The sequence below is a fragment of the Platichthys flesus genome, chromosome 14 (assembly GCF_949316205.1).
Source record: "Platichthys flesus chromosome 14, fPlaFle2.1, whole genome shotgun sequence".
Lineage (NCBI taxonomy): Eukaryota > Metazoa > Chordata > Actinopteri > Pleuronectiformes > Pleuronectidae > Platichthys > Platichthys flesus.
In genome coordinates this window covers 21,776,285-21,792,071 of record NC_084958.1, presented here as the reverse complement: position 1 = coordinate 21,792,071, position 15,787 = coordinate 21,776,285, and the positions used below count along the sequence as shown (strand labels likewise).

At 42.0% G+C, this 15,787-nt stretch overlaps 2 protein-coding genes across 2 annotated transcripts in view; both read right to left on the bottom strand.

The window, feature by feature from the left end:
* LOC133968672 (supervillin-like) overlaps nucleotides 1–755 on the bottom strand; it is a 34,746-nt gene extending 33,991 nt beyond the window's left edge. Inside the window, exon 1 of the mRNA XM_062404837.1 lies at nucleotides 207–755. The gene's annotated coding sequence lies outside the window, so the exon portion shown is untranslated. The remainder of the gene's footprint in view (nucleotides 1–206) is intronic.
* Nucleotides 756–7,635: 6,880 nt separating this feature from the next.
* Nucleotides 7,636–13,925, bottom strand: LOC133968671 (junctional cadherin 5-associated protein). Its single transcript, XM_062404829.1, has 3 exons — nucleotides 13,600–13,925; nucleotides 7,992–11,899; nucleotides 7,636–7,670 (listed from the first exon to the last, which is right to left on the bottom strand). The coding sequence occupies exons 1-3, from the start codon at nucleotides 13,923–13,925 to the stop codon at nucleotides 7,636–7,638; spliced, it is 4,269 nt and encodes a 1,422-aa protein (XP_062260813.1).
* Between the last annotated feature and the right edge of the window lie 1,862 nt (nucleotides 13,926–15,787).

Below are 15,787 nucleotides of genomic sequence, written 5' to 3'. Positions count from 1 at the left end.
CCAAATCAGTGAGGCTATTAAATCCCTTATTATATTTCCACCGTGGCAGATATCAAATTCTATCATGTTGTTTAAGTGTGAACCTTAAACAGTCTCTTAGTTTACCATTCAAATCATTTATGCTTTGCCCACTCGACTTGTTGTTGACATAATATAAATACAAGCACGAATGAGATTAAACTAGGCAACAGAAAAACAATACTTACAATTCTTCAACTCCAATAATACAGGACTGAGGGAGTTGTTCTGCAGGTGAAGTCCATGTTTCTTTTTGTTGAGAGCTCAGGCAAATGAAACCAGACAAAAGGTTTCACTGGAACCTTGTTCAGCGCAGAGGTGCTGAGGAGGCAGGAGGAGCAGGGGGGGGGGATTAGGTAAACCCAACAAATGATCCAAAGTCATCCACCATGAAGCAGGTCCAACCTCAGCAGCCGACAGATATAGCCTGGTGCTTTCCCACCAGCTCTGCTGCACCAGGGTCAAATAAACGAGTCCAAGAACAGCAGAGTAAAGAAGAAAGAGAAGCAGGGAGAGGGAGAGAGGGGGAGGGAGAGAGAGAAGGGTATGCAGGAGAGAATGAGGTGAAACTGGGGTGAAAGACCGAAAAAAAATAGTGAAGAGGTGTGCTACTGCAGACTGATGCTCCTAAAGCCCCTACAGCAAATGCTTCTTCAAACTATTCCATGAGTCAAGACTGTGGTTCCCCAAAATGTCCATTCTTGTGGAGGAGGTTTGGGACCCTTGTCTGACAGAGTTTGGACTGACAGAGAGAGGCGACACAACACAGCTTCCAAAGGGTTTGGGGCGTGCGGGCCAAAACCGGCGTGGTAACCTCATCCCACAACAGCCATGTATGGGCTGAAGAGAGCAGCCTCGATGGAGGGGCATCGGCCATAAATAGACAGGAAGCGTCAGGCTCCCAGTGCACAGGGATCGAATCAGCTGTTAAAACTACAATCCACCAGCGTGCTGTGATCCAGACGCTGCAGGGGCCACGACACTACAACACTGGGTCTGACCTCAACAGAGGGGGACCTATGTTAATAAGAACCTTTAGCAGCGAAGCATTCTTCCTTAAACCAGCGATGTCATATTTATTACATCTGCATCTACACAAATTCATACATTTAAAGTTGAGCATCAGCAGAGTGTCACGCTCCGTGGTTCTAAAAGGCCATAAGTAACAGGTGCTTCATTGAATCTAAAATTAAAAACAAAGCGTGGAGCCTCCATATAACATATCACCACTCATGATTTAATGCCACATGACCGTGATTGTTGCCAAAGTAGTTACGACAGGACATCTGTGAGTTGCACACAACATGGTGTCTTCTGCTGCACTCAGGTCGATGTCTTCACCTTCCCAAACACACATGAGAGGCAAAGTGTTAATATTTATGAAAATGAATGCAGCCATTGTCCTTATCATCAAAAAAGGGAAGAGAGAGCAGCATGCATACAAATATCTGTTTACTTTTGTTTGTTTTTTGTTAGTTTTTCAGCTGGATTACACAAAAAACACAAATGAATTTGTAAAGTTCCTTCAACATAACACAACGACAACAACAGTAAAATCTTTTTTGCACTTTCATTCGAGCATTTCATAAAGCACATATGGGGTTACTGGATATATGCTTTATCTGTTATAATAAACAGGTCACAGGTTTCACTCTCCTTGGGTCTTCCAATGAAAGAGAAGGAACTGGGTATTGGTTCCTAAACTGTTGTTTGTCTCCATCTTGTGGGCTTGGCTTGCTACAGCAGCTGAGTAAAGACGAAAGAGAAGCAGGGAGAGAGCAGGAGAGAGAGAGAGAGAGAGGAGTTGGGGAAACAGGAGAGAGCCTGTGGTGCAACTGGGATAAAAGAAAGAAACACTATTTACAAGAGTGGTGCTACTGCATGTTGATACCCAGTGGGGAAATGTGACAATTACCCCACAGCGGTTGTTGGACTAATAGATGATCATTTTATTTTGTCTTATCTTGAATCTAACTGAATTAATCTTCCTTTACGGTTTATAATTGCAATTAAATATTCGATCTCACAACACATGTATGAATCTATATTTGTTAGTATTCACACAACTTGTACATTTGCCCTAATTTGACATGACTAATTATGTATCTTGTTCTGGATGTGATTATTTTATACACTGTTTATATTGTATATACCTTATCCATCACGGTTGGGGTGTGGTACAGGGGAAAATGTGGCCCGTGCGTGAGGACTGAAGGAGAGAAGGAGGACAACTGACACTGAGACATTACTGGACTCACTAATTTCCCCGAGCAGCAGCTTGTTCGACAGGCGTACAGTAACGACAGACATGTAGTGTACTCACTCCGAGGCAGCTGCGGTGGGGGGGCAGCTGGAGGGACGGATACCAGAGAGGTCCAACAGGGGCATACTGTTTCCTTTAGAGAACACTGCATGTCCACAATTAAATATGAAATATGATATGATATACAGAAAAACACATATTTGATGAGACCACTGACTGTAGATACAAATAATGCATAATCACTTCATAGAGGTTAGTGCAGGTGTAACTGTGGTGGACCATTATTTTGGTTTAAAGTACTTATACCACAATGTACCAATATTACAATTCAAGAAGAAAAAATTTGTAAGATTCAGGGAAATTAGCTCAAAAGTATCTTGATCTAACTTAAGTTTAAGTGTTGAAAATATTACAAAAGTAAAAGTTTTTAAGATTCAAGACAATACGTCTAAAAGTATATTGATGTAACTTAAGTGTAAGTATGTGCTTGATATACTATATATTATACGGAAATTATTAATACCTGCTTTTAGAAGTTATTTATCCGGTACACGTAAACACCGGAGGAAGCTGATTACCAAGTTTACAAGCCGACCGTTAGCATTAGCATTAGCAGACGTGTAGCTTCCATTTTAACTTTAGCAGCAAAGCAGGAACTTGAAGTACTTTCAGGTTAAGAAAACAAACTTCTCCGCATCTTGTTGAGGTCAGAGATCAACAGAACCAGAAGTGAACATTCATGGACAGGTCCACAAACCAGTGTCCCACCATTAGCATGACTAGCTAACTAGCATGACTAGCTTAACTAGCTTAATAGCAAGGCGGTAGCAGGAGGACTGAGGTAAGCACGTGGAATAAAACTCACCTTTTAATGTTTTTAAAAGTCGTGGTTCTCTGGGGCTGGAGGTTTGTTACTTTACTTTATTTATTTTGTGTACTTATTATGTCAACAATAAGTGAATGCTATAGGCTATCAGGGAGCTAACACTCGCAGGCTAGCTAACAGTCAGTTTAGCTAACAGGTGCCGAAGCGTCAACACACCAGAATGGAAAATCTGAGTAAACGCACGTTTTACTATTTGATATTAGATCAGTTCAATAACAATAATCCTGAGGAAAATATATGTTTGATTTATTCTACTGAGAAATTATCTGTAGTTCTGTAAAAGCAGAATTATTAGATGTTATAATCACAGCAGGGGTCATAATGTAAAGTTGTTCAGGTTTGTTAATACATCTTTATTTATTCTTTAAATTAATCAGTGTTTTTATGGACTTGACTTTACTTCACCAACACTTTATGAACTATTATTAAAACAACTCAACGAAAACAACACAAGAGAAACAGATGTTTTTTGCATTCTCAGACCAGTATTTCCCGGTTTAAATTAAAGGTTTTAGATTAAATCCTCATGGTAATAAAAATGTGTTAAAATTTTTGCATTAAGTTGGATGAACACTGCAGAAACACTGTATGTAGATGTAAGTTTTTAAAATACTGCTTCACTTACACTGACAAATGTTTTGTGAACAATGTCCAGATCCCACTTCTCTTTGTCACCTCACACAACAATGGGATGAGAGTGAATCCAGGGCACACTGTAATAAATGAGGTATCACATAAAGAGGAAGCACTGATCAGACTTTTCACTTTCCTTTTAGAAAGATGGAACAGCGCGGTGTCTGAGGATGGACGCCCTCCAAGTCCCACAGAGCGTGCCGAGAGGTTTTTACAAGGTCCGGCCTAAGTATAGTCTTTGCCAACACTTTAATCCAGCAAGTGGAGCTCAGTGTGACAGCCTGGCAGGGTAATTGGGCGGAAATTGCTGGTATACAAATCTACATATGTGAAAAGACACACATACTTGTGGACATACACTTTCATTCTGTTTCTATTGCTTTACTTTTACGTTAAGGAAAGAAGCTAGCTTTTTCAGAAATGAGATATCTGTGATTTGAAAAATTCGAGACCTGTTTTGACAGCTTTCTTTTGACTGCCATTTATGTTTGTATTTCTTCCTTGTGCTGTGCCCGTATGATACTATACAATTTACATAAAAAGGAAGTTATATTTCCAGAATATTCTGTCAAAAACAACAAAGGTATTATTGTCTCCAGTGGATCTGTGAAGTTTGTAGGACACAAAACAATTCCTGTAGATGTGAATTCACGTGTATGTCCCTTTTGAGCAATTGATCACAAACAACGTTCATGCAAAGAGTTTATTTATGAATCCGACTGCAGTATCATACAACAGTAGCACAATCATATGACTATGGATTATGCTCATATTTATAGATACAAAGATAAAGGCATGTGTTAAAAGAAAGAAAATGAATGAGTTCTCATTTGATTAACTCTAAAAATAGCTTCTAAATACTTGGCATAGTTTTGTAAATTAAATTATGAAACGTAATGTCTTGCCCACTGGTTTTTACTGTTGGAGTACCAAATGTAAATATACTTTATGAAAAACTTTTTTTTTCCTCCTCTCTCTTGCATTTCATGCAAGGAAGAAAAAAAGATGTCAGTGAGTACAAAAAGCACTTAAATCTCATATGAAAATATAAAATATTACAAGTGTGCATAATTACTTCATGTTGCACATAACCTGCCGTACAAAGAGTCTAATGACACTATGTTCAAGTGTACCTGACATGCCAATTATTAGAGGGGGTGGGGGGGTCATATGTACTGAAATAGTTATTTAAATGTTGTTAGGGGCAGTTTACACACAAGACAGAGGCAAAGCCTTTCAGTCTTCAAAATGAATTGTAAATGAGATGTTAGTAATTACGGGCGTGTCAGCTTGTCCTCCCTGTGATGCCGACAATGGGCTTGTCTTGAAACACTGAATCTCATCCTGTACTTTTTACGATTATGCTTTTTTGTCTTATTTGAAGTTCACAGCTTTGATTCAATGTTCCTACGGATAAACAGCATGAAGAGCAGAAACTATCCACAATGCTACTGTACCTCTCCAGCTAGAGGGATGGCAGAACAGCAAGTTGTAAAAACCTAAGGTATGAAACAGTGCTTCGTACATTAATATTTGGCATTGCCTGGAGTATAATGTAATGCACACGTAATAAGGCGACATGATCCAGATTTACAAGAAATGTTTGAAATACTAAGACAAAGTTCTGAGTTGATAAAATGCTACAACTGTAAAATGCTACATAACAATTAAGTGATACTTGATTAAACAGTGATGGTTTCCTACAGATCTGTTGTTGATACATTACAGCAATGCAACACTGCTGGCTTGGAAAACCATGTAAGAGCAAAACTGTTTACATCAAGTTTTTAGCCATTAGATTTAGATTTTAAAATTTATCAAAAATTCCTGTATTTAAAAAACAATTGTCATACTTTTCGCAAATACATGGTTTTAAGCCAAGAAGAGCAGAGCACATTGTATCCTTTAGTGCAATAAATGTTAGAGACAGCAGAACAATTTACACAAAATGAACACGCTGTTGAATGAAAGAAACACATTAAGATAAGAGGGAACCCAGTTCAGGAGAGAAAGACAGAAAAAAAAAAACATCCCACTTTTATTTCTAAACATATTTCCAAGAACCAATAACAGAACAGTACATGATCTGAACTGGAAGACACAGAAAAGGAAATAAACAAGACACAGTTCAACTTGGAAACAAAATGGAGATGTATTTATGTATCAAACATCGCGTGGAGCGTCCAACATTGACTCTGTTAGCGTGTGAAAAAGCACTATCAAATAGGAAATCATGGCACAATCAAAAAGCTTCCCTCACGTCAAACACTCGCATGGATGAACCCCATCTCTCACTGAAACCGACATCGTGTGATCAAGGCACACCACCGGGTCATCCCTTCCTATACCACTCTGTTTTAAAGCACTAGAAAAGTATGTGTACTCTTAATATGATACTTTACAGACACATGATTCTTTCAACTTGATATAAGCGCGGAGAAATAAAAATTTCATGGTTGAATACAAAATATCTCTTAAAATATTTAAAATATACTTTATTTTGTACATTATGCAAACTCATTAACATTTTGATGATAAAAAAAATAAATATTCCGTGAAATGTCGTCTTGCTTACAGATGTATGAACAAAGATATACTATATATCATGAAGTAACACCCACCCCCTATTAATTGCCCATATACCCTGACACAATTCCATATCCCTGTAGTATAATTTGAATGACACGTTCACATTAAAACTCCTGACCATGGTTCCTACACATCGCTCCACTGCACCACTGAGCCAATAGTACAACAGTATTGCTCTATGGACCTTGAATTTTCTTCTTTTTCCCTATATCCATCCTTAATCCTTATCAATTTTGCTGACAACCATTTTATCTCTATCTGTGCCTTTATTGCTTCCTGAAATTACCTGGAAATGGGAGTTATACATCAGATCAGGCCGGATTGACCAGGCAAATAACCAGAGATTTCACCTGATCCAACAAGGGAACACTCATCTGGTAAAAGAATGCAACTCTCCTCCTCCAGTGTAGAACCAGTATATCGTATAATAGGTCACTGATCTATCATGTCATGTGGTATAGACTGACTCTTCATTGAAGAGCTCTTTGTGTTATGGTTATGGTTGTAGTGTGTACAAAAGCAATGAAAAAAGGGTTCAATGTCGATGAAATTCTAAAAACAGAAGGCTGATTTATCTCATCTGAAAATCAAAACAGTTCTTGAGCCAGAGACAGTGATGTCCAGTTCTAAAACACCTATTTTCCTCACCACAACAATCAGATGAGCAGTTTATTTTGGTGTAAATGCAACAGAACAGGTTTGTGACAGTAACCCTTCTATCTCTACATTAGGTTAAACATAAATGCTTACATTCATATCCTTCACGACTCGCCTGTAAACTAACAGAATTGTTCAGAATGCAAAAAATGTCTCAACTGTATTCCCTATGGACATTTCAGAAGTTGTAGTATGTGCGACAGAATTGCATAATGTCTGCCAATGAGAAAAGCGTAGGGAGGATAGAATAGAAAGGACAAGCCGCTACAAGAAGACTAACTAGTAGAAACCCTATAAGAGGATGGGCTTGGGGATGGAGGATAAGTTGGGGTAGGGGGAAGTCAGTCTGGGAAGGCTGGGGAAGAATTCTGGGGGTGGAAGTTGCCCCTAATGTTAAGGGGGCACCTCCCTTTGGCAGTGGAACAGCACTCAGAAGTCAACGCAGCGCCGAGGGTGAGGGTGTACACAATGCTCTTGTCGGACAAGAAGGCCATTTCAGTGTCAAAATGAGATGAAGGCATTCTAGTAGGCAGCCAGGTCACAGTGTTGGAGCTAATAACCTCAGATGGACATGATGGTCGTAGTCTCTCTACAATGTCTCCACTCGGCTGGGATCATGGGGTTCTAAGATATAAAGAAGAGAAATGTGAATTTAGAAAATGTGTATTTTTGTCTTTATCAAATTGTATATCAATTTTATCTATATTGTATTATTTTTTCTACTAAAATATCTGAAGCAGAAAAGCAGAATGTGGACAGTGAGACCATCTTGTGGAATTGTCTTTAACAACAGGTCCACTGACAGTTTCTTCAACTTGGACAACTTGAGTTAAATAAACAATATTGTTTTTAACATTTGCTAACACGTGACTATGATTTCTCTTCAGTCCTCAAAACTCGACAACCAGAAAGATCCTTATTTCCCTCTCATTGTTTTTATCTTACCTGAGAGAGATGACTCCTTGTTTTGTAACACTGTCTCATCAGAGACCTGCTGTGAATTGGTGACCTCTTGGTCATTCTCCTTATTTCTCTGAGGCAAACGGTGGCTTTCCTCAACTTGTTCCTCCTTTCCCTCCCCCTCCCCCTCAGCGTCCCCTTCCCCAGAGTCATTGCTCCTGATACTCAGGCGCCTCATACGATACATAACGTCCACATCCCTCATCCGGGCCAGACGCTCAACTGCAACCCGTCCTGGGGAAATAGCCAGCTTGTTCTGCAGCGCTTCCATTCGGTGAGCAGGTCCCCTGCTCCTCCTCTCCCCCTCCAAGCTAAGAGACAGCCTGCGGTCTGGATTAGGGGGAACTGAAAGGGGCAGTCTATCTGGTGGAAACTCAGGTAACCCTGCGTGGTCTCGACCTAAATGAGTCCGTAGAACAACTCTCTGCTCTGGGACGGCAAAAGGATTCTTCTCCTGCGCCTGTTTGTCGTCAGGCGCTGCACTGTCTTGTATCTCATTCTCAAATTTTCCTTCAGCTGACTGTTTGTCTGCACTGCCTTCAGGTATTTCTCCTATACTGGCTTCCTTCGCTTCTAGTTCCTTAGCTCTCTGTTCCTCTGTGACTTGGGGGTCTGCAGGCACATCATTTGCTAATATCATGGATGCGCTCTCCTTTGTAGCGTCATTCATTAATAAGCTCTCAGCAGGATTAACTGCACCAATATTGTCCAAGTTGTCTGCTTGAGCATTGTCTGTTATTTCATTCCCTCCCTGTGTCAAAGTACTCTGTTCCCTTGTTTCACCACACAGATCAGACCCGGACTGTTTCAAACTTGAGTCATTTGGCTCCGCAGTTAGGGAATCATCTGCTGGACTTTCTAAGGCAGCACATTGTGGTGGACTGCCATTTTGAGTGGCTGAGCTGTCCGAGCTGTTCTCCTCATGAAGTGGAGGCAATGGACCCTGTCTCATCTGATTCTCAAGCTCTCTTTTACAAATAGGGCAGTCCTCCTCTGATTCACCACTGAGATCTTGAGGAGTCTCAGGGTCATTCGGGTTTGAATTGCCTGTAGATGCTTTATTGACATCAGATGGGTCTTTAGTATGACGCAAAGTCAGGCATATGTCCTCATAATCTGGAGGACTAGTGAGTGTAGAGGCATCCTGCATGGGCTGTCTGTCTGCCCAGGGTACCTCAGCTGATGTGGTGTGCGTTGTTGGACTGAAGTCACAAAGTGGTGTCTCGATGGGCTCATCTGGCAGATCTAGTTTTACTGTCCTGCCATCAGTGCTCCGTCTGCGCGAAAGGTGCGAAAGAACCCTGTATTCTCGGAAGCCTGTCTCCCTGGGGGGGACGGGCAGTTCCTCCCGAAGCTGCTTGCTGAAAGTCACTGATTTTGTTGCAGGCCTGGAGAAGGCGCTCTTGACTTCCCTGTATTCTGGGTCAACTGACCAGCTTACTGCACTGCGCCTAAGGCTGCTGGGCTTGTTGAGAGGTTCTGATGTCAACCGGATTTTGATACGCTCAGGGATTTGTACAGAACCATCTGGGACTTTATTGCTGGCAGTGCCTAGCTCCAAGATGTCTTTGTAAGCCTCATTGAGGTCTTCTATGCACTTGTCAACGCTGGGCTGTTTGCTATTCTGCTGCTGCTGTTGATCCTGGACTTCCTTTTTGATGGTCTCAAGCTCTTTGACTGCATCCCATGGCCGCTGGACAGTCGGTTTCAGTAGCAACGGTGGCAATGCCTCTGACCCAGTGTTTGCTGCTGGTTTGTTCTCCTCCACATTTCCTGAGGGTGGTACTGCTGGCTGCGGAGCTGTGCTCTTGTTCAGCTGGTTGGAGAAGGTGGATGTCAGGGAGAAGGCGCTGTTGCTTGACAGTTTCAGGCTCTTCACTCCCTTAATAGGAAAAGTGAAGGAACTGCCCGCTACACCTATGCTGTCAGGAGGGTCCTCAGTGTCTGGAGGGACAGGTTCTTGTTGTGCTTCCTTGTTTTCAGGGGCAGGTTTTTGGGCCTCTGGACTTGTTTGTGTCTCCTGGTCTCGATACTGGTTTGAAGGCCAGGATCCAGACAGTTTCAGCTCCTTGTAATGGTTTATTTTAGGGGGTCTACAGGGTACTCTTTTAAACATTTTGCTGCTTGCTCTACTGCTTGTTTTGCTGCTTGCTATGCTACCAGTAAGTGCTTGCAGCTCAGCTTCAGCTGAAGATGTGCTTTGGAGACTTTGGTTTGTTAAGTGGCCAGTTTTATTATCACTTGGACTGTCTGCTGGGTCTGGTGACTTCTCATTGTTGTTATTCTGATCACGGATCGTCCCACAGAGTTGTGGAGTAGGAGGGACAGACACCAAACAAAAAATTGTCTCACTAAGTCTCTTTTTTAGATTCTTGTTTTTGTCTTTTTCTGGTGGATCAGGTACCTCCACCTTTTTTACCTCTGCCACAATTTCAGAGACACCCTGATCAACCGGCTTGCATGGGGGAGGTGGGGGTTTACCCAGAATAGATGAAGGAAAGAACTGAGTACGGTTTTGTTCAGGACCTACACTGTCACTTTTTTTGTTTAATCCCCTGTTAGACCATCGATTAATGCTGTCATTTTCTATAAGAGATGTTTTGCGGCCATCAGTATTGAGAGCTGGCCCCTGTTGGGGAGGAAAGGCACTATCATGTGTAGATTGTCCTAAAATCTTGGGTGGAATCGGGGGCGCAATCGCGGGTGGAATCGCTGAAGGAATCGCGGGTGGAATCTCTTTGCTGATGTTACGGATCTTGTCTGAGTCAGTGAGAGAATTTCCCCCAGGCCCTCCTGAGATTTGCTTCGCTCTTGGGTCTTCAGTTGGCAATTGACGGGCAGGACCTGGTTGTTCTTCATGTCCAGAATGCACCAGTTTTCGATAGGATGCCCCACGATCTCCATAATACTCCAGCCAAGAACCACCTGCCTGTCTGGAAAACCATCTTCCAGGATCTGAACTATGCATCTGCAGAGCTTCCGCCCTCCATCTTAGGTTTGCCATCTCATTGCGGTTGATTGAAACTGCTCTTGGGAGTGGGGGTCTTCTATAAGATGGGGGTGGGATGTAGCCAGGGGGCTCCATTCCAGTGATGGCAGAGTGTTGTGCGAAATAGTCTTGTCTGAGCTCCCCGCCCCTTGGAAAATAGAGAGACCTATCTTTTTGTTTGGCACCCTGCTCTATAGCAAGCATTTCTGCGCTACCCCTAGTCTGCTGGTGAATCTCATATGATGGCGGCTTTAAAGGCCTGCTGAACCTGGGCTTTGGTAAAAGTGCAACATGGCTGCTTGGCCCAGCATTCCTACCCCAACGCTCCCTGCCAAGACCACTATAGATATACCTACTATAGGGCCCAGAGAAGACAGTGCTGTTTATCCTCTGTTGTCTATCGGGTAGGCTAGGTCTGGATGGAATAAGCTCTCTGCCATCAATTCTATCAGGTGACAAAACTCTCGGGAGAGATTGAGACTTTGCTTTAGTTCTAGGGTGAAAAAAACCCTCAGGTGTCCTCAAACGATAGTGGTCCTGAGCCCATCTGTCCCCATCACCATCTGACAGCTGCCTTCCCAGGCCCACAGCAGGCCTCCACTCTTCTGTACCAAGGCTCTGGCACTTCCTCTCCCCAGTCACCCTTAGCTGACAAGGGGCTGCATCTGGATCCCTTAGCCAGGAAATATCCTCCCATAGCTGCTGCGCTCGCCTCTCTGCCCTGTGCTCCTCAGCTGCGATCAGGGCCTGTGGCCTCCATGCTCCAGCAGAGGCCCTCAGCTCCCTGCCATCAGCATAGTCCAGGAGGATGCTGAAGTCCTGGCCTCGCCTCCGCCAGTAGGAAACATCCCTTTCGTCATGGCTCAGTGGCTCTGAATAAGTCAAACTGGGAACATCGTAGAACCTGCAAAGACAGAAAAGTTCAGTGTTACTAGGACCGCCACAGTGTTACAGACAGATAGTGAGGTGACTTTGACTTTAGGTTAACATTGAATCTTTAAAAAAGCAATTTAAGATTTAATGATCACTTAATATTAGAAGTAAGATGTCCGTGCATGTGTTTGTCTTTTTCCATGCCGGCGCAACTCGATCGAGGAGCGACGGCAAACACAGTTGACAAAACTGCTTGAGTCAGCGGCTCCCTGGTCCCTAGAAGACGCAATGAAATGGTGATGCCACTGCAATATGATCTGTATATTAAATTGTGCTGACCTTTTCTAAAAAGCTTGTCATTTTGGAGAGTGACTATGGCCAATTACCTGATCTGACAAAAAAGTACCTTTTCCCCGTCTATTCAATTGATCACATAACTAAATTAGTAATATCAAACTGTACCTTTTAGGAAATACAGCATACAACTTTAATGGGACGCCAATCAATGCAAAAAAAGAAGTGGGTCTTTTTTATTGTCCCTATATATCACAAGCATTATGCATTATTAAAGTAACATGGAAAGGCGACGGGTGACGAGTCACAGATCCATATTTACCTAAGTGCAGGATATAGCTGCACTGCTAAAACAATTATCTCAGAAGTAGCATAATATATCATAACGGATTAAATCTAAAAATCCGAGCTTCACTTCTCTGTGTTAAATATGGTAATTTGTTAAAATACACCGTAAATTCTAATTTCCTCAAGCAGTTGTGGTAATTTTCTTGCTGTCGTGGAGCAGCACTGAAATATCAGTTTATCCCCAGGTAATCGGTCACATCCGTGCATGTTTGTCAGTAATAACGAACGAGAGAGTTTGGATTAGATTTGAAATTCTTGTTGAAATTCAAATATAACTTCAAATGAAATAAATCAATAATTGATCAATCCCTCAGGGATTTATTTAATAGCTACATACAACCATGATTTGCAGTTAGCAAGAAGCAAAAAACAAATAGAAATATAACCATAAATCTATATAATATATACATATTACAGTATATGTTTGAAAAATATCAAGTCTAATAAATAAAAACGAGTAGTCAAAATCTGGATGAATAACAATTAGCCTTTTAGGCGCTCCATCTCATATCTGCACTGCACTAAATCACCGTGCTCACTGTACTCATACGTTCAAGCAGCAAAGTCAATGGATCATCCTCAGCATATGCTACTGTATGGCTGAGGGGAGCCACGCTGTGCACACTTGCCCAGCAACATGCTTACATCACAGAGCACGTGCTGGGCGTGATTCAGTGTGCCAGTGTTTACAGTGGAGTGATTACGCGCCTGTCTTGAGGCATGTTCAGTCCTCCTCAGTTTGCTAGTGTCTAGTGCTGCTGTTTACATCTGCCTGCCTTCGTCGAGGCTGCGGAGAAAATACCAGTGCATGTTCTGGCTCCACAGAGACACAAGTCACCTCCCTGTGCAGCCATGTAAACAACTCGGAGCGCAAAAGGCACCTTTCATAATTCCTCATATCTATATGTCAGTGGCGCTGCTGCAGCCACACTGTTCTGCAGCTGTGGAAGGAGGAGAAGAAAAAACCTGCGCAGTGCAGACTCAGTTTTGCATGCAATACCGAAGGGCCCCAGTAAGAGGGGAGAGAGGGAAAAAGGGGAAAAGGGTGTGGGGGATTGCAAAAGGGAGGGAGGAAAAAAAACCACTCACCCACTATCCGTGGCGAGAGAATCACCCAAGGGCTGAGCGTCACCTAGGATACCAATGCCGGCTTCTTTCCTCCGTTGGAATCGTTCCCCGCTCTCGTTGTCTGTGGCGGGGAAGCACTTCACCAGTGCCTGCCTGCTGGCGTAGATGCCTGTGAAGGATGCCCCCCGGTCCGCCTCATACCCGTTCAGCGTCCCCCGGCCGGCCCTGTTGTCCACAAGTTCACGCTGGCAATCAGCAGGACGCTTGTCATAAGGCGTGGCAGAAGGAGGGCCGCTCTTGGGCAATTTGTATCCGTGCGAAATGAGAAGGTCCTCCACACTGTACATGGTGGTGTCTCACTTCTGGGTAGGAGGGCAAAGGTGGGTGTGTTGCCTTATGCGCAGTGCTGCTGGTGGAAGCTGGAGCACGTTTGCTCAGCAGAGGCCATCACTGAGGAGAGGACAGGATAGTGTGAACAGATTATTTCTGGGTGCACCTAAAACGAGTCATGTGTCATTTTTCTTTTCTTTTCTCACCATGCGCTATGTGCTAACAATCAGCGAGTGCTTTCCAAAGTTAAATACACATGTGCTAAACATAACTCAGCCGTTTATGAACACATTATTGTCTCCAAAGGCAACTTTCAAATGTATAAATAAAGACCTAAATTTGCACACAGACACATTTAACATCTCTTTTCATTATTCTTGGTCTGCACGATCCATTTTCATTTTAAAAACAGTTTCTAAGTCTCTCCCAAAAGATTAACAGAACATGTAACCACACCCTTCGTTCTTCCTACAGACATAAGTGTCTAAAACAAATCCATATCATAAGAAATTAAATCACTGCCTAAATAATGATTTATCTACACATTGTTTAGGATCTATACAGTGATGAATGTCTCCTCCAGGTTCTATAGGAACATTTGTCATCAGTCAATAGAATCACCTTTGTTCTTCTCCAGAACCTCAGAGCAGCATCTGGACATCGCCCCTATTCTACGCATGCAGATATTAAATGCTGTACTTTCAATACAAAAAAACAAACTGTGAGTGCTAAAAGACACTGCAAGGAGATTCTCCTACATTAAGTAAAGAAATAAAAGATTAAATACCTCAGCATACTATCAATCTGTGTCCGACTCTGCAGAGATCCCACATACAGGGAATTGAATATTCAATATAAATCACTAAATATAATGCACACTGCCCTTTGTCTCTGTGCTGTGTCAGCATGTGTGGGGAAAGTTGGTAAGTTGCCAATATTTTTTGTGTCTTAACGGCATCAAGGAAAATATGGTACATTTATTACATGTAATTAAAGTGACTGAGCCCCTGATTCACATTAACCAGTTCAAGTCTAACAGAAAGCTGTGTAAGTTAACATAACAAATTAAAAGTATTCAATTGATATGAATCTTGTTCAATTTCTTCTTTAGTTGAGAATTTCATGTTTAACTGTACATGATCTAAAATGTAGAAATCATACATTTCATCTTAATGGAAATCATGTTTTTAAACCCCTGTAGAAGCACAGAACGATGGGTGCATCATATTATATGTACTGTCTCACCTCATTTACTTAATGACAAAACTTTTTCAACCAAACCTCAAACTTTGTAGACCACCAGAGAAATTCATTCAACAACAAAACACCGGTGAAGGTTTATAGCATTTCTCTGAGACATAAGTCAGTTTCTGTAAAACTCAGCAGATATATCACACTTACTGTTGGTGTTTGGCAAAAACTAATATTGGGTGGCAATTAGCAATTGATTGTTTTGTCTGCGTAAAGTCAAAAAAGTGATTAAAAAGAGCCGTGAACATTTCTGAAAGCCGAGGAGGTGTCATTCAAATCACTTGTTTTTTTCAATCAATGGTCAAAAAGGTGGTTCTGGCTGTTATCACCTGAGACGAAGCAAATCATCACAAACGAAGGACAGAATCAAGTGTTGAAAATAGTTACGCTCAATTCTCTGATCATTTAATCAACCGTTAATTTGAGGTGGAAACATAAGGAAACAAATATATCCTGGAAAAAACTTGATAACAGATGAAAATGTAAATATAGAGCACATTCTGCAAAGTTCCACTACTTTTTGTGTTTACATGTGTGTGCACGTGTGTGAATGCACAACTGCCTGTCTCCTGTATTAATTAGTGGCTATAGCAGTCTGTCCTGCCTGGTTGTAAATCAGTAACACGGC

Coding starts and splice junctions, on each gene's coding strand:
- LOC133968671 (XM_062404829.1), bottom strand. CDS start 13,925: ATGTACAGTGTGGAGGACCTTCTCATTTCGCACGGATACAAATTGCCC. Junction 11,900..13,599: donor TCTCTCGCCACGGATAGTGG/GTGAGTGGTTTT, acceptor CTGTCTTTGCAG/GTTCTACGATGTTCCCAGTT. Junction 7,671..7,991: donor CAAGGAGTCATCTCTCTCAG/GTAAGATAAAAA, acceptor TTTATATCTTAG/AACCCCATGATCCCAGCCGA.